Source organism: Amblyomma americanum, chromosome 2 (genome assembly GCF_052857255.1).
Source record: "Amblyomma americanum isolate KBUSLIRL-KWMA chromosome 2, ASM5285725v1, whole genome shotgun sequence".
Classification (NCBI taxonomy): Eukaryota; Metazoa; Arthropoda; class Arachnida; order Ixodida; family Ixodidae; genus Amblyomma; species Amblyomma americanum.
In genome coordinates this window covers 66,412,259-66,438,762 of record NC_135498.1, presented here as the reverse complement: position 1 = coordinate 66,438,762, position 26,504 = coordinate 66,412,259, and the positions used below count along the sequence as shown (strand labels likewise).

Here is a 26,504-nt window from a genome sequence, read left to right as displayed (position 1 = left end):
TAGCTGTTAGAAACAGGCAAACCCATCACATAAAAAAAATTGTCAGTATCCTTTGGTGTATCTTCTGTGATAGCCTTTGGCGGAGCTGAATTTAAGTCAGGTAAGGTAGACTCATTGTCCGAGCCAAACTCTTAACCGCAGCCATCACTGTCACAATTGCTGCTTTCCAAGCCTTCTATATCATCCGGCTCATCGCAGTCCAAATCACTGGCAAACACTGGAGTCACTGGCAAACAGAAGCACGTGAATCTTGGCATCCGTGATACTCTGGCCTCTCCTCAACGCGATGTTCTTTGAAAATTGGCGGGCTGAAAAGTCTTTCTCTGCTTGAATATTTGCGAATCTAGTGGACAACTATTGCCATCTGGCGTAGACAGTGCTAACTAAAACAAAGAAAGCCTTGAATGTGGTACCACTTGTTACCTTTTGCTGGTACAGCAAACATTTTTCCTGGCGGATGGCTCTTTTTGCGCCTTTACTGTGGTCCTTTCATCGCTGGATGGTGAACCGCTGTCTTTGGAAGTGAATGGGTTAAATGCTCGTGGTAATTTTTATTCTCTAAAAATTGATTGTTGATTGACTTTTTTATCTATGTTGCTGTTTATTTTTTACAGCAAAAATGAAGTTTTTGCTGAGCAAATTGGATTTAGAGATGGAAAATTTTTTTCCTGCTACTTTATTCAAAATTGTGATGTCAGGACCAAAAAGGGCTCTGTAATCACTGCTTGGAATTGAATGGCATTGCAGCCTAACCTCAGAGATCTGTGTGGGAAAAATTTTTTTTGCAATTTCCGTGGTAAATGGCTGATGGCAGTGATATTTCTCAATTTTTCTCCTTTTCTAGTTTATAGAAGCTCCAGTGTCAGTGAAATTAACCTCTTTGTCCTTAGAGTGCTTTAATCTATTGGCACTGGCCAACTTCAATATGATCTCAGTGTCCTTTTAACGTAGGACCTTTTTCTCTTACTTGTCACTCACGACTGTTGCTTCTGCACTTTCTGCTTTCAGTTCCGGAAGAAGCAGCTCAAGTTTGCCAAGAGCCGGATCCACGACTGGGGCCTGTTTGCCCTGGAGCCCATCGCGGCTGACGAGATGGTCATAGAGTATGTGGGCCAGATGGTGCGCCCCATCATGGCTGACCGGCGGGAGCAGTACTACACGCAGATCGGCATCGGTAGCTCGTACCTGTTCCGGGTAGACGTCGAAACCATCATCGACGCCACCAAGTGCGGCAACCTGGCCCGCTTTATCAACCACAGCTGCAACGTGAGTGCTGTGCATACTGTTTGGAGATATTATTCTCTTTCTCTCTTTTGCATCACTTGGAAAGCTAGTTCACTCGTGGCTCACTTGTAGAGCAACAACAGCAATTTCGTGCTCAAAATAAGTGTCATAATTGCGTATTATGCAACTAACATGTTCACCGATTGTGACATTATTATTAAGGTTAACATTATTGGCCTAACATGTCTGCAATGCCAGAATTCTTAGCATCACCCTTACAGAACAATGTGAAGCAGGCCTGGCAATGAACACAGATGGCTGCCATCACTGCAGTGGCATCTCGCTTGGACGAGCAAAGTAGAGACCAAAGTTTGGTGCTTCCAGAAGCCCCGTCATTCCACCTAAAATACGTCTAGTACCGTGCTTAGACTTCCTGTTGAGTATACTGCCAATCCACTGAACTAGGCGGTAATATTTTGCCATTACACTTGCTACCTATATTTTGACAGTCAACCTTTCCTTTATATTTTAGTTTGCCCAAATGCTTGGGTTGGTTAAGCTGACAGGTGAACTCTGTTGTTTTGTGCTTAATTTTTGCGAGTCTAACAGTAGTTCTCTCTTTTGTTTTCGTCCAGCCAAACTGCTATGCGAAGGTAATTACGGTGGAAGGACAGAAGAAGATTGTCATCTACTCGAGGCAACCCATCAACGTCAACGAGGAGATTACATATGACTACAAGTTCCCGCTCGAGGATGAGAAAATTTCATGCCTGTGTGGAGCACCCCAGTGTAGGGGCTTCTTGAACTGACTCTTGCCTGTGCTGGCATTGTGTATAGTGTACAGATTGGACTTATCATTTCAGTCGTGTTGGGAAGGCAGGAGCATGGCAATATTGTGGCCCTCCATCTCCGGCTCTTCCCGCTCCCTGTGTGCGCATTGTACAGTTCCTCCCCGCATGGTGACACACAGCAACTTCATATTGTACATAAAAGGAAATCATGTACTGAAGCTCTTTGACTCACACTATTTTTTTGCCCCTGTTTTCGCTTTGTACATTGGATTATGCCTGAACACTTGTAATAAATGGAATGCAGCCATTTGTATAAAATGGGCTGAGGTATGGTTATTGCCTTAGATCGAGGCTGGTTTGTCGGTTCCAGTTGTACTTCACTGATGTGTTCAATAGGTTACAATATTATCAGCTTTGTTGTAAGAGGCTCTTAGCTGGTAGTTCAGAATGTTGGCGCGTTTTTTTCAGCAGAGAGCGAGCTTGGTTAATGCACTATAACCCCATTGTTGCGTTTTTCACAGGACCGCGAAATAAAAACGAAAACGTGCCAGCTAGGAGAAACCTGGTAGCTGAGAAGCGGGCGTGAACCAAATGTGCCTTGTCTCCCGATGTTTTTTTTTACTACTTCTAATGAGGGCAACATGCTTTTCTGGATTTTGCAAGGCTTTGTGTGGCTACCGCGATCGTTTGATGCAAAGAAATTTTTAAAGGTTCTGCAATGGCTCTCGGTCTGCTTAATCAGCCGTTATTGGAAGAGAGGCAGCAGCGAAGTCTGGGAGCACGCGCGGTGCGGGCGAAGTTTGGGCACATGTCCGTAAATTCTGAGCCGTTTTCGTGGGAGTCGTTTTAATCTTACACAGTCCTCGTATATTGGAACCTAGAAGTTTCCTTTGTAAGTTGCAGGCGCCAGGGTGAGTGCGGATGACGGAAGCATGCCTCGCAGCCGGCCAGTGCAACTGTGTATCGTAAAGCTGGTAAAGCGCTGCCTGCGCAGCATAGTTTCGTTTTTGCGTCTTGGACCGTTCGCACTCGCACCCGGCGGTGGAACTGCGCCAAAAGCCGCAGCAAGAAACGTCGCTGGAAGCCGTCAATGGAACGTTTGGCCGGTCGTCCATTGCCTGTTCCATGCATGCTGAACATAGTCTATCAAAATGTCGGCAGGGAAAAAATACTATCGTGGAGTGACACTTGCGACGTAGCATGCGGGAACACTGCCACAGTGCTTGAAAGACATTGGCTCACGAAAACGTAGCAGCCCAGCACCCAGGAACGAAACAGCATGGCTCTACTGTATAAATCTTGCCAGCAGAAGGTATCGTTACATTGAGGGCATCGGTTTTGCTAGTGAGTAGTAGTTCCTTCAGTTGAAGTTTGATTGCCAGCCAATTGTGTTCTTGCGGGACTTTTGCAATTATTAACTCTAAATGACCTCTCAATAGGCTGTAACAAATTGCACTTCATAAAGAACAAACATTATATAAGGCCCATGTTTACCCCATAGTAGCCTTGTGCACATTACAGAAAACAAGCGACTACAGTTTCGATTACCTCACCTGAAATGTAACTGTGAAATGCTCAAAATAATTAATTGCAGTCCATGAAAATTGATATCTGCAGGAAAGTCATCGATCACTATTATGTTGTCATCCATCGTTTCTAAGCATAGCACCAGTATGCACAGAAGAGAATAAGCTGGTGCGGGCTTGCTTGGTCTATAGCCTTTTGCAGTACAGACATTGACCATTTCGCCTGCAGTTTTTGAAGTTTTCTTTGTCATTTTCTCCACGTTTTCTTGCGAACGCCTCAATGGCGACTGAGAGTATGCATTGTTATAACGTGAGATAACCTTGCGAACCTCCTCGGAAGTTATGCAAAGTGCTGCGCTTTGCTGTTATTCGCGCTGAGGACAAATCCCAAGTACATTTAACACGACATTCCGTTACGCCATTGTGGTGAAATGGGAAAAGCGAAGCGCGGAACACTGGGCTAGTCAAATGCAGGCGGCTTCCTTGCTTGGACATTCTTGAGTGCGAGCGGCTTCTCTGCAAATCGATTGCTGTTGCTGTGACATGATTCGATTCCGTGCTACAGCAGTCTTCGCCACAGAGTTCAGGTTCTCAAAATTATATACCACCGGTTACAACTTGTTTATGGTAAAAAAAATGCTACATTTTAGCAATTTGATTACTGAAGAAATGAATTGGATTACCGAAACGTTAAATATTTTCAAGAAAATGTAATTTATTGTAACGCATTCTGAACAAGTCTGCACCATATACACATTGAGTAGATCTCGTAAGTAAGCAGTGACTTTTTGGTCACCAATTAGCGATGTCTGGCAGCAGTGTTGAACCGCTGAATGGTTTCGTGTATTTATTGAGGAAATGAAATTGTGCAGTAACTGTCTCGCATCTCGGTGGACACCCAGACTGCCCTGTACAAGAAGGGATACAGGAAGTAGTGAGAGAAGAAAGTTTTATTTGAAAAGTGTGCTATGAGGCATAAGTTGAAAAAAAAGTGCCAGGAATGCGGGAGATAGAAGGATAGATTATGGGGGTTTAACGTCCCAAAGCAACTCGGGCTATGAGGGACACCGTAGTGAAGGGCTCCGGAAATTTCGACCACCTGGGGTTCTTTAACGTGCACTGACATCGCACAGCACACGGGCCTCTAGAATTTCGCCTCCATCGATATTCGACCGCCGCGGCCATGATCGAACCCGCGTCTTTCGGGCCAGCAGCCGAACGCCATAACCACTCAGCCACCGCGGCGGCAAAGGAGTGAAGACCTGTTGCGTTAAGGTAGTTGCAGAGGTTGCCGATGAAGTGACTGTTCATAGTCCACTTCACATAGTCACGTTCGCGGTTCCACCTCACACCCACTTCCCACAGGAGCCGTTTTCTAATAGCCGTCGCTGGGCACGTCCACAACGAGTGTCGCACATCACAAATGTCCGGTGCAGCGCCACAGTGAGGGCACCTGTCAGTTGCTGGCAGATCTTTTGCCCGCCACCGATGACGGACAGATGGTGCCAGAGCTGCCTCTGCCCGAATCCAGCGCACGGATACCTCCTCATGACGAGTAAGACTACGGGGGAGAGGGTGTGAACACGGAGGAAATAGAGCGCGTGTTCACTGGCGCAGAACTTCGGAATCGGAAACATGGGACAGGAACGAATCTGGGGGAAGAATGAAAGGTGGCGGGTTGCCTGATGTGTCGAGGTGAGTCATAACATCCGCTTGAATGTTGTGGATCCTGAGCATGGCCGTGAACACAGTGTATGCACACAGGACATTTGTACTTTGCGCAGAGCACATGAATTGATTGTGTAATCTGGAATATGCATCGAACAGCCTTAAGTTGTTTAAGGGCGGTGAGGGAGTTGGTGTAAATATGAACTGCATTGAATTTGGGAACGAGCGGAAGGGAAGCAATGGCATTGTAAATGGCTTGAAGTTCCAATGCCAGGGGAGTGCACGTATCCGCGGTATACGCTGCGTGAGAGTTGCGATGCGGATGGGAGGGACTATACCACACCTCCCTCCCCCCCCCACACACACACAGCAGTAACTCCCCTCTCTGCAGTATGTAATGCATCCGTGTACAACCCTTCAGGCAGATGTATACGCGGCTGATACCGACGAAAACAGTGGGGCGATTGTCTGTGAGCTGGCAGTATGACCACGGAGGAAATGTCTTTAAACGATGAAGTTGGAGGGACTGTTTTCGACCTTTGTTTGCCACCCGTTGGGTGAACTCCTGTAGCACAGGTATGGGTGTTAAATGAGGCAGATATGTTACGGCGCGCATAGCCTCACGATTGATAGCTTCAAGGGAGTCCCACGTCTGCAGGTGAGACGTTGAAATTGTGCTTGATGTACTATCCGTGGCTGAAGGATAGAGCACACAAGCTGGCGGACCGTATACGACCGCACACGCGCCACCACAGCGCATATATAGCTATGCGACGAATCAGACCTAGAGTAGCGCGAGCCGATTTACAGGTGGGTGTCAGCCTTGGGGTGCCAGTCCCAGATGTATGAAGGAGAAGGCCAATGATACGAACAGTTTCTACCTGAGGAATCGGGGAATTATCTATCGTAAAAATTAAAGGGGGAGCTTTCCGTAAGGCGGCTTTATTACCAATGCGAATGAAACATGATTTAGTAGAGGAGAGACCCAGAGGCGGGAGGCGAGATGTCAGTACATCCAGTACGTGCTGGAGGACCGGCTGATGGATAGACGCATCTGGATGACTGCACCACAAGGTTATATCATTGGCATATGCAAGCACACGGATAGAAGGGATGGTCTCTAGGGCTCGAACAAGAGGAATAAAAGCCACATTAAATAATGTGGGGGCGAGAACGGAGCCCTGGGGCACTCCTCTATTGGAAGTGAAGTTACCAAAGGTATTTCCGTGGACACACACACTGAAGGTTCTATTTGATAAAAAGGCGTGAATGGAGAGGAGAAACCAGTGAGAGAAACCAAGAGTTTGAAGGGAGGCAAAAATGGCAGAGTGAAGGATGTTTGTTATGTCTGTGGCGATCATGGTTCGAACAAGGTGACTCTAGGGAGAGTGGTGAAGCACGTCAGCAGCCAAAGTAGCAAGACCGTCCTCCGTTCCAATTCGTGGGCGGAAACCAATTTGGGAATCTGGGTAACAATCATGGGATTCCAGACACCACGACAAGCGTGCGGCTAGAATGTTTTCATAAAGCTTGCAGATGGTAGGCGTAAGGGAAATTGGATAAAGTGCTGAGGGACCTTACTTGGGTATTGGAACCACAATAGAATACTTCCACTCTCCCGGCATGAGCATGACGCGCTTCGTTGAAAGTATCAAGGATCATATATTTTTAATATGGCCTACACAGAACCATTAAAAAATTAGCCGTGGTTTAACTTCACTTAAACCGATGTGTGACGTGCGAAAGCGAGGTAAAATAATTGTGACCCACAAGCGACGCCGTAGCAACGAAATGGCGTAATTAAGTCTCAAAAGGCCGTGAACTAGTTTTTCGAGGGTGACTCGCGCCAAAATTTGGAAATGACTCGGGCCACATTTGGCAGTGGCCATCGTGTCGGGCACGATCAGTTATGGTTGGACATCTATTTTGGTCCAAATCGGCCAAGGTCAAATTTCAAGGTGGGCCGGGCCAAATTTTGGTCATGGACCAGGCCAAAATTGGAGGTTGCCATCGTGTCGGGCACGCTCAGTTAAGGTTAAGCATCGATTTTGGTCCAGATCGTCCAAAGTCGAATTTTGGGAGTGGCCAAGGCCAAAGTTGGAAGTAGCCCGGTTTGCAAAGCCGTCCCTTCCAAGTTACGGAATAAGGAGTTAGGTACGCCATCGTGCCCGGGAGTAGTGGTAGTTTTTAGGCGTTCAATGGAGGCCAGCAGCTCTGCCATGGTTAGGTCAGAAGTAATCCCATCGGAGGGCTCTGTAACCGATAAGTCAGGAGGAGACGTAGAGGTGCAGTCATGGTGTGGAAAAAATTGACGGGCCGCTTGTTGTGCAAATGCATCCTAATTTACAATCAGCGCTAGGCGAATGCTCTCTGTGTAATCTGCAACCTGAGAAGGGCGCTCCATGCTGTGAAACACTCTCCAAATTTAAGATGACGATTGCCCTGCGTAGAGGACAGGCGGGCACACCGTTACACCGTGCAGCACAGCCAGCCCAGCGTTGCCTGCCTAGCCGCTTTGCATAGCGCCGCGCAAGTGCGGTAGCGCGGTGAAGAGTGGGAAGAGCCGATGGGTCATCGGTGTGACGAGTAAAGCCCCTCAATAAACTTAGTGACGAGTGCCATGAACCGCCCACAGATTTAGGAGGTGTATGTCCGGGATTGGGTCGTCTTCATTTACAGTAGTTGTAATAGTGTGAGTCGCGCGAGAACAGCAGAGAGAGTAGACAGGGCTGAAGACGGGTTGAATGTAGGGCCTTACAGGTGGGTGGGTATCGGACGTGAGCGGTTTGATACAGGAGAGAGATCGCCCGAAAAGTAATAGCCGGATTGAAATCAGGAGACGGATCAGGCAGCGGTACAGGTGGTGCCCGGTCGTTAAGCGCGCGGGCGGTAGCGTCCGCTACCTTATTTCCCTCTATCCCCGCATGTTCTGGGGCCCAGATGATGGTGCGCCGGGTTGGGAAACCCCGGCACTCACATCTATGTAAAATTTGGAAGGCACGATCTGGATTTATCCCTTTAACGATCTGGAATTTGTCCCTGTTCAAAATTGCGGCAAGCTCCCCTTGAGTCGGTGATTATGACTCGGGACGCTGGATCCGCGGCTGCAAGTGCGATAGCAACTTCCTCCGCGAATGTAATGTTGGGGGCACGGAAGGTGAGGCCCTGAACTGGGGTGTTTTGGTGGACGACGGCCGCCGTGTACCAACCCCCATGGTGTGGACCGGCTGCGTCCGTGTAGAATACCGCTGGTCGAGCACCATTATACTGCTTGGAAATGGACTCCGCTCGCGCGATGCTGCGGCCATCATGGGCATCTTTTGTCATGTTATTGGGGAGGGGGCGAACCTGCAGGGTGAAGCGCCAGGCCTCGGGCAGAGATACTCGCTTCTCCTGTTGGGTTGTGTAATTGATGCGGAGGCGGGTCAGAAGGCGTGTTTTGCTTAACCGCAAGCATTGATTGTTGAGATGAGCCTCGCGCAGCTCCCCAAAGGTCTTCGTCATCCTCAGGCCGAGGAGACGTTGGTTGGATGTTGCAATGGGGACGTCGAGAGCTCTCTATAGATTTTGCGGAGAATCACTTCGAGAGTGTTCTCATCGCATTTGCGCAGGTGGAGGTACGGTTACGATTTACGAATGCATTGGCCAGCCACAGGGTGTCTTTGCATCGCAACCCCCCCGTTTGTTTGATACACGGCGGACCATACGGCCCACCTGATCCCCCACCTTGCGGAGCTTTTCCAGCGTGGTGTCAAGCAAGCGGTTCCTGTGTATGTAGAGTCCCAATGCTCTGATTTCCTCGTGTTCAGGTACCGGGCCGCTAAGCAGGGAAAGGGCAATTTGGTTGTGTGCTTTGGAGTGGGACGTATGTGCACGAATTCCGATTTGCTCGGGAAGCACTCAAGGCCGCAGAGGCGTGCATAATCGTCCACAATAGCCGCCGCTTGCTGCAGGTTGGCCTCGTTTTCTCCAACCCATCCGTGTGTTGCCCAGAGGGTGATGACGTCTGCGTACAGGGCATGCTGCACACCGGGGACCTCACCCAGCACGGTAGGGAGCTTCTTCATGGCCAAATTGAAGAGAAGCGGCGAGAGGACTGCTCCCTGTGGGGTCCCTCGCGTACCAAGTTGGTACGGGCAGCATTGAAGGACTCTGGTACGGGCCATGTTCACTGTCTCGGAGTCGGATACATGATTGGCGATCTGTGAGCAATTGAGATTTCTACGGGCAATCTTTCATGTGAGAGGTCACTGGACACACGAGCGCATATATTCACTCTGTGCTTGATGAAAGACAAAATTTCGAGCTGGCTTTTGGCTGCTCAAAAAAATGACCCAAGCTCTCACTTGCAGTCTCAATGTTAGCCAATCAGCGCGTACACAGTGAGTTTTGTGACAATATCCGTGACGTCATCGTTTGCTGAAAACCAAGTTTCTGTCTTGGTTTCTTGGTTTTCGATCTTTTTAATACTTCTGTTTGGTATTTTGGAAGACAGATTTTTGTACCGGAGCGAGAGGACTCTAAGAATTGTGATGTGACTATCAGCTCAAAATGAAAAAAAAAGAGCAAAAAAAAACCGCAATAGTACGCGGTTACAATCGCGGCCGCGGCGTCTGCGTGACACTGGAGGCGATACTCAAAAAACGCTCGTGTGCTGTGTGATATCAGCGCGCTTAAAGAACGTCAGCTAGTCAAAACTATTTCGGAGCCCTGCCCCTTTATCCTTTTATTTCTTCCACTCCATCCTCCAACCCTTCCCTCACGGCGTGGTTGAGCTGTCCACCGAGAAATGAGACTGCTACTGCGTTTTTCCACTGTCTCAAAATCAATTTTCATTTGCGCAATGGCGCTGAAATCGCCACCCCGTTTTCCGTTAATTTCCGTAACACAATTGCCTAACAATCGACCGTTTCGGCGGCTACCCAGTATGTTCTAAAGGAGGAAGTTTTGCCGGTACTCTCATACTCTCTGAATTTACAAGCAGAGGCTGGCTTTAGTGTTTTTCACCACAATAATCAGAGAGTTTTAGCACAGCCGGCAAATACGGTAATGTGTTGCCGTTGCTACCAGTGCCATGTTTGTCTAGGCACATCTGCCGTACGATCGCACTTACCGTGTTCACCGTATACGACGCCGCTAAAACCATTGCAATCGGGTGGGACGCGTTGCGGCATGACGCCACTTAGAAATGCCTGCCGAACGCTCTGAGTGCGTGTGTAGAGGGATTATGCACCATAACACACCAAAGGGACTATAGCAGTACGGCTTATAGTCGGTGGTCACGTGGACTATATATACCTGTGGAGGAAGCGATTAAAGATGAGATGAAAGCAGCAGATATTTAGACATTTCACAGGGACACCTAATTTTATTATGTGTTGGCAGTAGAATAGCATATTAGCAGCTGTCGATGCCTGTTTTCGCAGCCGGAAAAGTGGAGGACAAAAACAAAAGCCTCGAAGTCAACTTGTGCAAGCGCATCCTATACAGCGCTGCCCACGCGCCGTCTCACGAGGCGTATAGTTTCGTTTTCGTGCCTTCGGTTCGACGCGCTCGCGTCGCAGGGGTGACGGAACTGCACGAACAGCATCACAGCCCATGCCGCCCTTAGTCGTACGTAATCAGCGCAGGGCAGTGCACTGGAAGCCGCCACGAAAGCCGTGCCGCACGTGTCGCTGAGCCGCTCGCGCTAAACGACGGCTGTCAAAATTCCGGCACGGATAAAGCACTATACGTATATAGTGGAATATGTGACATCTTCGATGTACCATGCGGGTACACTGCCGCATTTGAGATGTAACAGCTGACTTTATTATGTATTGATGGGTTTATATAGTAGAAGCTACAGCGGGACTGTCTCGGAACTGTGTAGCAGCCTGGTAAACGCAGCGCCCTGTATACCCAACAATTCTGGACAGAAGCATTTTTCAACAGGAAATGGCTTATGAACGCATTTTTTTTCATATATTGTTAGATTTCACTATGACAATCAATATATCCGCAGATATCCTGCGGAAAGTCTTGCATTTTTTTTTCTATTAACGCGTTTGCTGTGGTCAAAAGCGTTCCCCATTGGTTTTCTATGGCAGTCTTAACTGCTCGATGCGAGCGATGGAAAAAGCTTAAAAGAAACATTTTATTAAGCAGCCGAAGAACAGCTCTAAAACAGTACCGTAAAATCTTCCAATATTCAAAGTTTTTGTCCAAGAAAGCTGGACATGGTTTAGGGGCACGCGGCTTTCAGCGATTTTTTTTTTCATTCCTTGATAGATTTGCATGATAATATTTGAGCATATGAGAAATAAAGTTATGACTGCTCTCACAAAAGTATACCTTAAGAACGCATTTTTTCTCCGCAATTTATTCCTCTCCCAATATTGTAAAAAGCCTCCAGAGTTAAAATGTGACAGAGGGCTGGTCAACAATTCATTGCTTTGTACATACAAGGCAAGACATGCGTAGATTTTATTTTTTCGCATAACGCAAACTTTTAGTGTCCAATTTCTGCAGTGCAGTTGCCGATGCAGTTGCCTATACTAAGAAGAAAGTTTCATAGCAGTTGCCTATACTGATAAGAAAATTTCACACAAGAAATTTATTTCACAAAAATTAAAAACGGAGAATGTCTTGACCTGCAGTACGGTTCTAGGAGTGCAACAAAATAAATGAAACAGTAGCTAATAAATCGGTCACACAAAACGAGCAACAAGAGAGAATAACACTTCAGGAGGGAATAAATGTTTGGGCGTGCTGGTTCATCGTCACACAGAAAGCGTAGCGCGGCAACTACGGAGGACGAGGCGAGGACAGTGCTTGTACTGTCCTCGCCTCGTGCTCTGTAGTTGCCGCGCCATGCTTTCTGTGTGAGAACAACACAATATTGAGAAAAAGCACTCAAATTTGACCGCCACATTTACTGCTCCTGAGTGTCCAGCGTTGTAGTCCTTGGCGCAGTATTTCTTGGCTGCATGCTACTTTCTGCGCATGTATTCCTTCTCGGCTGGTTGTAACCGATTGTTGCGTGCAAGCAACAGCGCACGAAGAACTCGGCCGCACATCTAAGGAGTCCACCGACCAATCCACTTTCCACACACGCGCTATCAGCGGAGCCTGAAGATCTCGGTTGCGCGTCCCTGACGCCCTTCCGCGATTAATTTACTTGCAGCAGCCCGCTGGGATGTCTTCTTAACGCTGGCCGTCGACGACTTTCGCCTCTGGCTGCCTAAATAATGCGCGGTTTAGTACTTCTTTTTAAAGGAGCATCGGTATGTGATCGCAAAAGTCCGAACTCAAAACCAACGCCGAAACAATATAATCCGAGATGATCGAATAAGCGTAGCCAGCCGAGCGCTAGGGCAGATCGACACCGCTTCATGGGCTCTCACGAATATATAGATCTGCTGTTTGCTAGGGGCAACCGCGGGGGAATCCAATACTGACGCGCGGCAGTCACGCGGAGGGACCTCAAAGCTTTAATGGCGTTAGCATTATGCATGTTTGCTTCTTTCTGCACTTGGAGTCGAGCTGGGGCGCCTGATTTGAAGACGAGGAAACAAGCTTTCCGCCGAGCCAAAACCAGCACGGTAGTAGCGGCGCCGCTAAGATACTGACGTTAAAAAAAAAAGAAAACTTCCATTTTTTTCGCTCCTTTCAAGATACATAGCATGCACCACTGCTGTTAATGGACCAATTTTTTTTTAGTGCTTCCCGGTTGATTTCAGCCAAGGAACTTCGTGACAGCATAAGAACTTCGGAAAAACGGAATTTCGGTCATTTTTTTTTGTGATTGGAAAGCGGCGTCACCTCTTAACAACGGAGTTTTGCTCTTTTTGTTGGGCTTTTTATGGCTCTGTCGTCCTTTGTTCGGCAGCAAGACATGCATCTATTGCTTAGAAAGTTGTAGTTATGATTGGAATATTTTATTTCCCACCGCTTCATTTCAAACTTGTGACGTTGGAGTTGACGTCAAAGGAATTAAGCACCTCGTGGTCACTGAAAGATAGATGGGCGGGGTTAGCCTCAGAGATCTGTACAAAAAAAAAAAACACTTGACGCCATTGCAACGACCTGTGGCAGAAAACGTTGATGGCAGCCATATCTGTTATTCATTTCTTGGATTTTTCCTGTTTCTGAGAGGTTTGTTTTCCTTAAAAAGTAGCCTCCTTCGTTTCAGAACGCCGTAATCAACCGATATAGGCCAGCTCCAGATTTTGAGGCGCATGTCGTGATGTTCCGAATGCATGGTTATGATCGAAATTGCACGCGTCTTGTACCATGAACCAAGTGTCAAAAGCGGAAACGGCCGAAACGGCTGGTTACATATGTTGGTGATTGGTCTGCCCAGTTTTATCGCCCGAATAATTGTGGGCCTGTGCTTGGCTGGTGGATGCGTCGGTTCGTAGTTGATGAAAACGGTTCCACAGAGATCTTGCGGTAACCGAATGCTACTGCTGCTTTTCCTCGCAACTAGGCACACGAGGCATGAAATGTCATTCGCTTAAAGGGGCTGCGAAACACCGCTTGAACAGATGCCGGTAACACTACAGATGGATTCTTTATGTCGCACAGATGCTGACTCAAAAAGAATTACGAGAGTCGATGCATAGGAGCGGGAGTTATTCAATGAAGAAATTTCAAAATACAAGCAAACAAAATGCTGCCCTCAACTCTATTTTCGCGCAGCTTCCCATTCCCATTTCACTCTCCCAATGACGACACACTGTGCGACCAATCAAAACAGCCTATCTTAGCGCGTGGCGGAAGTTTGCACTCAATGGTTGCCTGTTCTCTGTAACTCGTTCATGCCAAGGCTGGCGGCGCCGTTTGCATGGTTACAACAACCATGTGAACGTCCAGCTGACACAGCGATGCTCCATCGTCACCACGACGGCGCAGAAGAGAACACTGATCAGTGACGTTCCCTTACTTATGGATCCCATCTCGGGCACGAGATACTGCGACGGTGTGACAACCTGCGCAAGATATCACACACATTCAGCATAGCGCGTACCGCTACTGCTTACCGCCAAACATCGCCCCTAGCGCGCTGGTTGGTCACGGCGAGCAAGGAGCGCGCGCTGTTGAAGGGAACGTGGCGCCATCTGGCGGCGCCGCCCGTGATCCTCCACAAGCGGACGATGCGCACTGTCTGCTAAATGTGAACTGAACGAACGCATCATTCCTTGGGACCGAAACGAACGCTTATAGGGTGCAATGGCTCGATCGGATCAACTCCGCAAAGCCGCTCTCAGATACATAGAGAGTACCCATAAATGTTAGTGCTATGTCGTAGGATGTTTACAGAGAGGCGCAAAGTCCGTCGATGCAAAAAGTAGCCAGAGGTGTTTTTGTTTTACTTGCTTTACAGTGCTTTTATCTAGGGCAAACAAGTTGGTTTTGTTAATGTAATATAGAGAACAAAAACTTGACAAAACGTATCTCTAGTTATTAACACAGTTTGCAGTATATTTACTCTGTGTCCAATCATAAAGCTCGCCCTCCGTGATGTCATATCCGATGCTAAAAACCGCTACTGTATGATGACACCGTCAGCGCCATGAATTTGTTTTTGCGAGCTAAATAAAATATTAATAACAGGAGTATACGTGGTACGACCGATGCAAATAGCATCACTATAACTCCTTCTATGCAACCAACGGGCAAAACAATGCACTGAAAATGTGTTTCGGGGCCTCTTTAACAATGGTAGTATCCAAATCGCTGCCATTATACCATAGTAATGGTAGTTTTCGTGGCTCGGCGCCTCCAACACGGGAATGTAAAAGAGCCTATATAAAAACACGTAAAATGGCACTGCGACCGTGAATGCCACGGAAGAGGTAAGTTTTCTGCAGTAGCTTCCGACCGCAAGCAATGCGAACATCTCTGTTGAGAAGTGCATGCAGAATACATGAATCAACGCCTGGCCCGTCGTCTCCGGCGCGACTCTCTGTGTATCTCGACCGCTCTAGCCGCGGAAGGGCACGATTTTTGAAGAGAGTTTTTCTTTACGGCTCCCAACCACTCCTGCATGACCGCGAGCATCACTGTCCTCTGAGGGCTCTAGGCTGCCTGTTATCGCGTCTGCAAGAAAGGACAGGGATGAAACAATATCCTGTTCTTTTCTCTCCAATTCGCCTCACGGGCTTCTGAGGTCGCCGTGGAGTTCAGTCAGAAATCTTCCTGTCAGTTCATGGGAAACCTGGCTCCACAGTGCAACAGCACGCGGCAACCGGGACGAGCCCTGTCTTGCTGTGTGATTTTTCGTGCGTGGTGAATTCACTAATTTCAGGTACCCAGGAGTGTGGAGTCGGCACAGCAAGCGGAAGGTGGCGGCCTGCACATTATGCGAGCTGCAGAAGGTTGCGCAGACCTTAGGGCCAGTTGGTGAATGGCTATTTCGAGGAAAAACATTGCGCAAAACAGGCAGGAAGTACTGCGCAGGTTTTCTTGCATTAGGTTTTCTGCCGTACTCTGTGAACACGAATACGCCCATGTGGGAGTAAAAAGGGAGTAAGCTCTCCTCTTGCGGACGATTGTAGCGCGTGTAGGCAGAACGACGCTGCACACTGGCAAGGTGGGCACACCGAAAGCAGCGAAGTGGAGTTGCCAGATGGCAGGATGATACTCGAGAGCCGGCAAAACGAGAACTGTGTACTGCTGCCGGAACAGATTTGCATGTGGCAAAGCCGAGCACGCAAAGTGACTTAGCGACAGTTGCTGGTGGTAATGATAACGAAATTATGCTTAGTTGAGTGAGTATGCACTTGAAGAAAAAAAAAACACTCCGTCGAGCCGGATTCGAACCAGCGACCTATGGATGACCGTAGTACGAGACCTCTACAGTCCACCGCTCTACCAACTGAGCTATCGACGGGGACGGAGGAGACGCCGGATTCTTTTCTTCAAGTGTGCCGTGTGCAGCCCTTGATCCAGACGGACGGACGGACGGACGGACGGATGGATGGATGGATGGATGGATGGATGGATGGATGGATGGATGGATGGATGGATGGATGGATGGATGGATGGATGGATGGATGGATGGATGGATGGATGGATGGATGGATGGTTGGATGGATGGATGGATGGATGGATGGATGGATGGATGGATGGATGGATGGATGGATGGATGGATGGATGGATGGATGGATGGATGGTTGGATGGATGGATGGTTGGATGGAGCTGAACCCTTCAAATCGGGCGGTGGTTCAAGCCACCTAGCCATGACTTTTGCGAAATTTTACTCTTGTCTTGATTTTAGCCACCAATCATATAGCCTTCGCTTGGTTACTTCTAACCCGCTTATACCTGATACCGGATTTAATATCTGCAGCGGGTCCTTGGACCTGAGATTAAACTTATTTTTGGAATATGGCGGAGTGCTTGGCTTGAAGCACTCTGGCTTGGGTCGGCATCGCACTGCCTCCGGGATCAGCCCGGGGCATATTAGCGTGGCGCGTCTTTTCTTTCACTCTTTGCTCTCCTATCCTTTACCCCTCCTACTTTCAGCACGCGGCAGCGAGCGTGGCTCGGTTTGAGCCAGTAGGCACGCCCGTGCTCTTTCCTTTTCGTCCTTCCTCTCAGAAACATCAGTCAATCAGTCTAACCGCTTAAAATCTACCTTCCCTTCAATGTCCTTAAACCCCAATGCCTTGGATAGATCAGCCCAGCTGCTTTCCACTGTAAGGTGAAGCCCTTGACAGAAAAGTATCAAGTGTTCAGCCGTTTTCTACTCCTCTCCTGAAGCACCGCACAACGTGTCTATCTCGTGGTACCTGACTCTATATGTCTTAGTCCGCAAAACTCCCGCCCTCGCCTCAAACAACAAAGAGCTTCCCCTACAATTATCATAGATATTTTCTCTGGCAATTTCCTGCTTAAAGATCCTGCTTAAATACCACGTGGCACGTGCGCCATGTAGTGACGTATACTGGTGGGCGTTGTAGCGTACGCGTCACGGATGCGCGACTTTTAAAAGGCACGCGATATGGCCAAATTTTATTGAGCCACAGCGCTGGGGGCAATCTCGTTTTTCGAAATTCTAGAAACTTATACGGCTGTAAGTAACGGCCCCGTTACAAATCTCCATTTGTATTTCTCATGCGCTCGTGACAAACGCATCCTGAATGGGTAATGACGACCGCGGAAATCTAAAGAATATAAAATAAGAGAAGAGGACAAACTAAACTGGCTGAAGAATCCGATAGGAGACAGATGAAAATGACAACAAAAAAGCTCCCAGTGCACAACGCAAGAAGTGTAAACTGCAGCGCAAGCCACCAAAGGCCATTGTCCTGCCAAGGGTAAACGGATAATCGTGTACAGCGAATCCTGAATCAGGTGCTGCACACGGCGCACTCAAAGGAAAGAAAGCTGGTTTCGCACTTTCCGTATTCGTCCCCGTCGATAGCTCAGTTGGTAGAGCGGTGGACTGTAGAGGTTTCTCACTACGGACATCCATAGGTCGCTGGTTCGAATCCGGCTCGACGGAGTGCTTTTTTTTTCTTTCCGCGCTCAGTGTAGTGTAACTGCTAGATTATTACTGTCACCAATTCTGATCATTGTCCTACAAAGGATTGCATTATTATGGAAGCCACGAAAAGCTGCGTCTTCTATTTTCTTTCGACTTTCGAGGCATTTTTCAGAAACCTGTCATTGCTAAGTAACTACTGGCGACTTACCGTCGTCAAAGTTGTTATTAATGTAGAAGCCACGAAGAGCATATATAAAACACGGGCTTCCGCACCCGTAAAAGTTGCCGTTAACACAGCAGTGCGTTGTTATCAGCTAACTAAACTTAAGGAAAAAAATTGGAGGACGCTCAAGCTTAATCTTTGGTTAGCTTCGTACGCACAAATTATCGTAAACTGAAAAGGGCACAGTGCAACGTTGTCAGCTAATTGTTATGTCTTGCTGTAGCGGGCGTTTGCAAATAACGGACTGCTGTTGCGGCTCTCTTGGCGCTGCCCTTAACCCATGCAGGTAAGAGCGTTGTGTTGCGCCGCGTAGCAGTATGCATTTTTATGAAGCGCCTTTCTTCATGGCTGCCGAGTGAATAAATGCATGGTTAATGGCGAGGGAGTTAAGGAAAGAAGTCAGTGTGTCAAAGCGAAAACTCCGCCTTAGCTAGAACACTTTGCGTTTGAAGTAAACTGAGAGCCAAAATCTTCGGCAACGCTACAGGAAATTCTTCTGAAATACAGCAAGTAGCAGGAGTATCTGAAGGAGGGACGCGCCGTTGGTAAAATTCAACGATGTCGTCATCGTAACCGTGTGATGTAACATTTTTGTTACCAAGCGCCCAGTACATCGATCTTGCAGCTGAAACGAAAACAAGTATGTGTCTGGTTTGTTTCTTGGGTAAATTAAAGAAATAATGTCTTGATTTTGGTTTGGTTTGATTTGGTTTAGGGGGTTAAACGTCCCAAAGCGACTCAGGTTGTGAGGGACGCTGTAGTGGAGGGATGCGGATAATATCGACCATCTGGGGTTCTGTATCATGCCCTGACATCGCATGTAGACGGGCTGCCTTCATTTCGATGGAGTCGAATTGCGATTGCTGTAGCCGGAATCGAGTCCGCCTCTTTCGGGTCAGCTGCCGAGTGCCATAACCACTGAGGCAGAGTGGTTGCTGAGAAAGAAAGTCATGGTAACCTAGATTCATGAGTGGGAGAATGAATGAAGCGTTTGTTGACTTAGCACTGGCTTTCAACAAAGGATAACGCACTTGAACAACGTCTTTAGAAGAGAGCAAAAATGGTGGCATCAAGCCTCATCCTGCACCTTGAAAAGTTGATGCGCAAAGACGTTTCTACATGAAGCTCCCTTTGCCTGAATTAATTTCTTTCCCAACCTTTCAAAAAGTTTCAAGGTTTGAACTTTGAACCACTTAGCTCGATGACACGCCGAAAGTTGCGGCCATGCTTCTCGAGACATCTGTGCCAGAGGATTTCTTGATCGATCGCGATAATTTGTTTCTTCAACCACCAGAGTAATCTTTCGTCTAGGACGAACATCGCATGCAAACTGGAGGAACATTTCTCCCCGAAGCAATCTTCCGGGCTGCTAACGTGGACGCGGCAGCGCTGCTTGTTTCATCCAGGCGAGTCGGTACACCCGCGGTCTTAATCGAAGTCAGCGCGAAGTGTGGTCGAGACGTCGGAGTGCACGCCAGCGCCAGGTTAGTTGCCTCATCGAGCTACCGACAAGACACTTCGTTTTCTACACTACTTCGCGTCTCCGTTTCTGGTTCCTGCTGGCACAGCTCCAGGTGCTGCACACGTGTGCTCGGCGAGGTTGCAGTTGTAGCGCTGCTCTGTGGCGGCCGCTATAACATCGGCCAATGAACTCTGCGCACCTCTTGGCAAAGCTCCAAAAGACTTGCCGCCTAACCGTGCAGCCAACCGATGCTACTCTGCCGCCTCGGCCGTTGCCCGGCTAGCTCAGTCGGTAGAGCATGAGACTCATTCTCAGGGTCGTGGGTGCGAGCCCCACGTTGGGCGCGGCTTTTTTTAAACGCCATGTTTTGACGGTTCACGTCATTCGTGTTGGGAGGCAGCTGGAGTGATTTGGCCGACATGTTACCGCACCAGCCGGGAGTGTGCGAACGCGCCTGGGCTCGTCTATGTCATAAGTCAGCGCTAGCATGTTTTCTGTATGCCAATGTTATAACTTCCGATAGACATTCCAGGCCAGGTCAACATGTCATAAAGTTCAGCTTCGCAGTATCCAGTTATTTTCCATGAAATATAGTTCAATCTCGGTGAATTCCAAGCCCAGCTGTTGTGGCGACTGCTGTAATTCAGTCATATTCTTAGCCACATTTCTTTGCTTTGTCTGTTCCTTATTGATAATATGTCACTTGACCAGTCGCAACCTCGTCGCCCGGCTAGCTCAGTCGGTAGAGCATGAGACTCTTAATCTCAGGGTCGTGGGTTCGAGCCCCACGTTGGGCGTAATTTTTTTTATTCTCATCTTTTGAAGCGAAAAGCTTCACTGCGCCAGCTTTTCGAGCCGTCAGCGGGCCGCAAGGTTGACCTTGAATGTAAGTGGAGGCCACGGTGGGCGCAAGTTTGGACTTGAATGTAGGTAGAGGCCTAACCATGAGCATAACTGGTGGTAGTCAGGTTCGACACATGATGTCAGCTAATGCAGCGACACCAGCGGCTGTCACACAGCGGCTGTCTCGACTTTGACCTTGGTCTTTGATTTTTGCCCTTTGACCTTTAACCTTTGACATTTTACCTTGACCTCCAGTCAAGCGCAAACACTTCTGCGGGCATCGCATGCGCAGGTCATGAAAGTGGGTTCTACATAAAACGCCGGTGCATTTTGATGCGTTTAGCGGGAACGCTAGGTGTGATCGATGCGACGCCTGCCGTGGGAGGCCTTGACGTAGCCATGAATCCTTGAGTTGAGTTTAGGTGTTGAAGGCTACAGGTGGGATTAGCCTTGCTTATTCTGCCGACAATTGCTCCACCGTAGCGTCCCTTCTATGTTAATAATGTCTTAAAACCTGTCGCATCTACCCCGCTATGCGCACAGTCTCTTATGATAGCACACATTCCTCTCCCGCCGTCACCACTTATGCCCACAATCACTCCACACAGTCCACATCACAGTCCACTCCAGAAGTCACCATCTATACACATATTCAGTCACAGTATAACATAGTCCACTCCAGAAGACACCATCTACGCACACATTCAATCACAGTAGGCCATAGTCCATTCCTGCTGTCACCATTTAGAAACAAGATCAGTGTTCTGCAGAAATGTTAAAAGAAGGCGTGCAGCCTCCCTTCTGCATGTTTGGTTTCCTCTCGGGTAGACAATGTCCTGAACTGTACTGTGAAGGGTATCTGTCTTCTTGAAAGAAGCGATCACATACCTTTCCGCGTTGTACTCTGAACAGTACATAATATAATGTTTGATATCCCCGCACACACCACATAAAGTACAAAGCGGAGACGATGCTATGCCCGTCTTATGCAGCCAGGCAGGAGTGCGAGCAGAGGTCGTGCGAATTCGATGTAGTAGAGTCGCCTGTGATCTTCTCAGCCCCTTGGTCACACATGGCTTGTGTAGCACACTCCACAGGGTACTGAAATGTTCGAGCACCGTTTTCCTGTAGATACTTTTTCCATCTTGAGGTACTTTTTTGATGGATTCCTTGACAGAGGTTTATGCCCGAGACTGTCTGCCACCTCATTGCCTCTGACTCCTATGTGAGAGGGCACCCATTGGAAATATAGAGTAAAGCCTCTGTTGTGCAGATTCTCCACCAAGCGCAGAGAGCTTATAGACAAGGCATCAGTAGGGAATCCGCGCTCTAACCTCTGAAGGGCAGATTTTGAATCAGTTAGGATGACAACAGGTTGAGCCGGACAAGACCCCAACTTCCGTAAAGCCGCCTCAATAGCAAAACTTTCGGCCGTTGTGGGGGATACAACAGCAGTAAAACGTACAGACCCCTTACAGTCCAAAGAAGGAGTGTAAAAAGCCGCTGCGCTAGCTTGTTTGACCTTATCCACAGAACCATCCATGAAAATTTGAAGATGGCGGGCATACTCTGTTTCCAAATGTTCAAGTACGAGCGAACGCGTTGCTGCCAAAGGAGAGCTGCGCTTTGCGCTCACATGGGGAATTGTGACCTTACAGTCGAGGGTCGGAAAAGACCAGGGGGTTTTCAACCGTTCCCTTTGCCTTCGGACATTAAGGCCTAAAGAACTAAGAGTATTGTAGGCCTTCGGCTCATATGGCTTGCAGAGCCGCTGCAGAAGGAATCGCCCAGCCACCGTCTCTCCTAGGCGGCCAAGACGCATTAGCAGTCTCTGAGAAGCCGCAAGGCTAAGAGGTTTCTATAGTGACTCATGAAGTATTGCCTTATTCGCAGCCGCCCGAGGAACTCCAATGGCTCTTCTTAGGCCCTTTTTGTGGATAACTTCGAGACGTTCAAACTGTGATTCAGAGGGGGAAATTGAAGGTAATTTATATATTATGCGACTGACCACCAGAGCTTCATGAAGTTTGACCATTGAAGTAGGATGGTTTCCCATTGCTCACGTGCAATTCTACGGATCACATTGAGACGCGAAGATATAGATGAAACAATCGCATCTACAGCTTTTCGCCTTTGTAGACGGGAGTCAATAATGGCGCCCAGGAAACGCGTGTGGTTGAAATGACGGATGCAGGAGTGACCGCGACCGCACTTGTCGTCTTCCAACGCCTGTAAACAGAACAGAGCCGGATTTTTCCACTGATAGAGACAATCCCACACCTTGAAGGTAAGCTTGTACCGAAAGTAGAGCCTGCCGAGCTATCAGGGCTAATCGCTTGTGTTGGTAACCAGTAATACAAATACAGATGTCGTCAGCATAAATTGACATACGCACTTGCCTGCAGTTTTTTTTGAATGAATCTGGAAGGCCAGCCATTACGACGTTAAAGAGCGTGAGGGAAAGAACACTTCCTTGCGGCGCACCTCGTGATAGAACCCTTTCGGTGCTTAAAGGGGCTGTGAAGGGGGCTCTAATAAAGTTGTGGCATGCCTGGGATATTGAAGCACACCGCTCCACGAATAGTGCCCAGCAAGGATTTTTTAAATGCGCTTTGTAGAAGCTGAGTTATCTGTAGTTAAAATTTCAATTTCAGCGTCTTCGCGCCTTTCCCTCTCCTCTCGTCACTTTTTGTACGCTGGAAGGCAGGCGCTCCTTCGCCGACCCCCCTCTGGGAGCGGAGCTTCCCGACCCGCCGGAGATAAGCGGCTTATTGGCCGCAGCCAGGGTAACTGCCTGACGTCTGCAAGAATCTAACCAATGGCCACCTCTCACCTTGTCTACGCAGTTGCGGGGGACGGAGGAGGGTGCGAGCATGAAAAAGTCGCCGGGAAGGGCTCGCCAACTTTGACGCGCGATTTTGGGTCGTCTGCTGTGTGTAGAAGATTATTTGGCTCCGGTTTTCATGGCAACACAGTGCAGTGATTAAGTGAGTTAATGTGCTCTCCTCGGAAGGCGTTTCAGAGCCCCTTTAAAAGGGCTGCGAAAAACTGCTTGAACGGATGCCGGTTACACTTCAGATGTATTCTTTATGTCGCACAGATGCTGACTCAAGAAGAATTACGAGAATCGATGCATAGGAACGGGAGTTATGCAATGAAGAAATTTCAAAATACCAGCAAACAAAATGCTGCCCTCAACTCGATTTTCGCGCAGCTTGCCATTCCCATTTTACTTTCCTAATGACGACACCTAGTGCGACCAATCAAAACAGCCCATCTTAGCACGTGGCGGAAGTTTGCACTCCATGGTTGCCTGTTCTCTGTAGCTCGTTCATGCCAAGGCTGGCAGCGCCGTTTGCATGGTTACAACCATGTGAACGCCCAGCTGATCCAGCGATGCTTCATCGTCACGTCGACGGCGCAGAAGGGAGCACTGATCAGTGACGTTTCCTTACTTATGGATCCGGACTCGAGCGCGAGATACTGCGATGGTGTGACAGCCTGCGCAAGATATCAGACACATTTAGCATTGCGCGTACCGCTACTGCATACCGCCAACCATCGCTCGTCGCTCCTAACGCGCTGGTTGGCCACGGCGAGCAAGGAGCGCGCGCTGTTGACGGGAACGTGGCGCCGCCCGGTAATCCTCCACAATCTGACGATGCACACTCCCTGCTAAATGTGAAACGAACGCATCCTTCCTTGGAACCGAAACGAAAGCTTATAGAGTTCAATGGCTCGATCGGATCGATTCTGCAAAGCCGCCCTCAGATACATAGAGAGTATCCATAAGTGTTGAGTGCTAGGTCGTAGGATGTTTACAGAGAGGCGCAAAGTCCTTCGCTGCAAAATGTAGCCAGAGCCTCTAGTGGTGTATTTTTGTTTTACTTGCTCTACAGTGCTCTTATCTAGGGAAAACAAGTTTTAATGTAATATAAAGCACAAAAACTTGACAAATGGTATCTCAGGTTATTAACGCAATTTGCAGTGTATTTACTCCTTGTCCAATCATCAAGCTCGCACTAAGTGATGCTATATCCGCTGCTAAAAACTGCCACTGTATGGTGGCGCCGTCAACGCCACGAATTTGTTTTTGCGAGCTAATTAAAATATTAAAAACCGCTGTATACGCGGTACGACCGATGCTAATAGCTACACTATAATTGAATCTATGCAATCAACAGGCAAAACAGTGCACTGAAAATGTGTTTCGGGGCCCCTTTAAGGTACTCCCTAACCGTACACGAACCGCGCGATCACTTATAAACTTGTAAACGAATCTTAACATATGGCTCTGTGTGCCCATGCCTTGCGAACTGTTTAGAATTTAGCTCTGAAGCACGTTGTCGTTAGCTTTCGCAACGTAAAGAAAAATGGCTAAGGTGGAAAGGCCGAAAGCTGTCTGGTGTTCAATGTGACTCACCAAGTTTAAGACGCTATCTTGGGCACTAAGACCTCGGCGGAATCCTGTCATACATGTTGGCAGTTCCTTGCTGTCCTCAAGCCACCACGATAAGCGTTCTTTTACCAGCTTCTCCATCAACTTAGCTACACAGGAGGTGAATGACAGGGCGATACGAGGCAAGATCCGCCATGTCTTTGCCAGGCTTCAGTATTGGGACTATATGTGCCACGTGCCATGACGGAGGATTATCGCCAGTCTCCCAAACTCGATTGATGAAGTTGAGGAACTCCTTCCTGAGTTCCAAGGGCGGATTATTCAGCATTTCTCCCACAGTTCAGGCTATCCATTCCTGTGAGGATGGCTTCGTGGCTGACATTGCCGAAGGCTCGTTTAATGTCCAGTGCCATGATGACGTGTTCGCCGTTCCGCGGAACGTTCCTGAGCACCTCCTCCTTGAGCTGGAGGAGCACGTCTTGCGTCGATAATTTAGCGCGAAATCCAAAACATGCTGGGGGGGGGGGGGTACAGCTCGTTGTCCTCCATATAATTTTGCAGCTTCATAGTAACCACCCGCTCGTACAGCTTGCCTAAGCATGACGTGAGGGAGATTGGTCTAAGATTTTCTACTTGCAATTTTTTGCCCGGTTTTGGAATCATCACTACTTCCGAATGCTTCCACTCCTCAGGTACTGTCTCCGCCGCCCAGTGCTTGTTGAGGTAGTAAGTTCGACTACCAGCTCATCACTGAGGTTGCGAATCAGCGCGTTCATTATCTTGTCTGCACTTGCAGCCGTATTCCTAGCGGCATTTCTTATTGCTTCGTAGACGTCCTCTTTGGTTATAGGCCTGTCCAGAGCAGAATTTTCTTGCCCCTTGTAGCACTCCGTGTAGGCTGCTGGGTCGCCGCCCCGAAGCACTTGTGCCTTACTTTTTATATGAGCTGATACTCTGGGCCCGGAACTGGTGAACCAGCCTCTGTATGGCCTTGTTGTTCTCCAACTTGGTTTTAGTCGGGTCCAGGAGTGCCTTGAGTATGCTCCACGTTCGGGCAGTACTCATGGTTCCACTAAAGGAATTGCTAAATTGCTGCCAATTTTCTCTCGCCAATTGTTCCGCATAGTCTTATGTCTTTTGCGTAATTTCCGCAATATTCAGCTTTAGCTTCCTATTAAACTTCTGTCTCCTCCACCTTTTGGTCAGGCTCTGTCTTGCCTCCCATAGCCTAAGCAGTCTTGAGTCTACCTGGGGTGTTTGCTCTGTGCGGTCAATCTCCTTAGTGTACTTCCTTTGCCTTTCCTTCAACATGTTCCCCCATTCCTCGACTGACAGTATCCCGCCCAGCGGATGTCCATCGCATGCTTCTTTAAAGGCATCCCAATCCGTTATTTTTGCTGTACCTAACCGACGCTTTTCGTGATCCATTCCGATTTGCGTCTTGATGATGTTATGATCACTACCCAGGTTTTCCAGAATATTTCCCAGACTGCCTGTCTCACTCTTCTTACAAAGGTGAGGTCGGGGCTGGTGTCCTCCTGGACGCTGCTCCCCATCCTGGTGGGGACCTCCGGGTCCGTTAGGAGTTGGCAGTCTATGTTGTCCGCCGCCTCCTTGACTCTCGTACCCTTTTTTATCGGTGGTCTTGTATCCACAGCTAGGATCCTTGGCGTTGAAGTCTCCGACGATTACGAGCGCGTTGTTTTTAGCCAACCTGCTCACACCGTGGAACAGTTCCGCGAATTTGCCCTTCTGCTTTGGAGGACTGTATACGTTTACAATAAAAGTACTTCCCCCGTTCGTCTTCTTTTTCGGTATAATTCCGGTAATCTCATGATCTATGTCTGTGTCAGCAATCTGGTCGTGTGTTATGGCGGCAAGGGTTTTGCTGA

General features: G+C 48.4%; 2 protein-coding genes and 3 non-coding genes across 6 annotated transcripts in view; 4 read left to right on the top strand and 1 right to left on the bottom strand.

The window, feature by feature from the left end:
- Positions 1–2,602, top strand: part of LOC144121338 (histone-lysine N-methyltransferase SETD1-like) — a 37,676-nt gene extending 35,074 nt beyond the window's left edge. Inside the window, exons 13-14 of one of the 2 annotated variants that reach the window (XM_077654516.1) lie at positions 1,009–1,266; positions 1,860–2,602. In XM_077654516.1, the coding sequence (XP_077510642.1) occupies positions 1,009–1,266; positions 1,860–2,033 (432 nt within the window). In that variant the 3' untranslated portion in view covers positions 2,034–2,602. The remainder of the gene's footprint in view (positions 1–1,008; positions 1,267–1,859) is intronic. The other variant, XM_077654517.1, reaches the window with a different exon arrangement.
- A 6,626-nt stretch (positions 2,603–9,228) lies between these two features.
- Positions 9,229–26,504, top strand: part of LOC144119731 (calsyntenin-1-like) — a 47,371-nt gene continuing 30,095 nt past the window's right edge. The window contains exon 1 of the mRNA XM_077652281.1: positions 9,229–9,413. Coding sequence (XP_077508407.1) covers positions 9,229–9,413 — 185 coding nt within the window. The remainder of the gene's footprint in view (positions 9,414–26,504) is intronic.
- Positions 15,995–16,085, bottom strand: TRNAY-GUA (transfer RNA tyrosine (anticodon GUA)). The gene is given in 2 exon segments: positions 15,995–16,030; positions 16,049–16,085. It is a non-coding gene; the product is annotated as a tRNA-Tyr (tRNA).
- On the top strand, positions 17,613–17,703 carry TRNAY-GUA (transfer RNA tyrosine (anticodon GUA)). The gene is given in 2 exon segments: positions 17,613–17,649; positions 17,668–17,703. It is a non-coding gene; the product is annotated as a tRNA-Tyr (tRNA).
- Positions 20,095–20,167, top strand: TRNAK-CUU (transfer RNA lysine (anticodon CUU)). Its single transcript has one exon. It is a non-coding gene; the product is annotated as a tRNA-Lys (tRNA).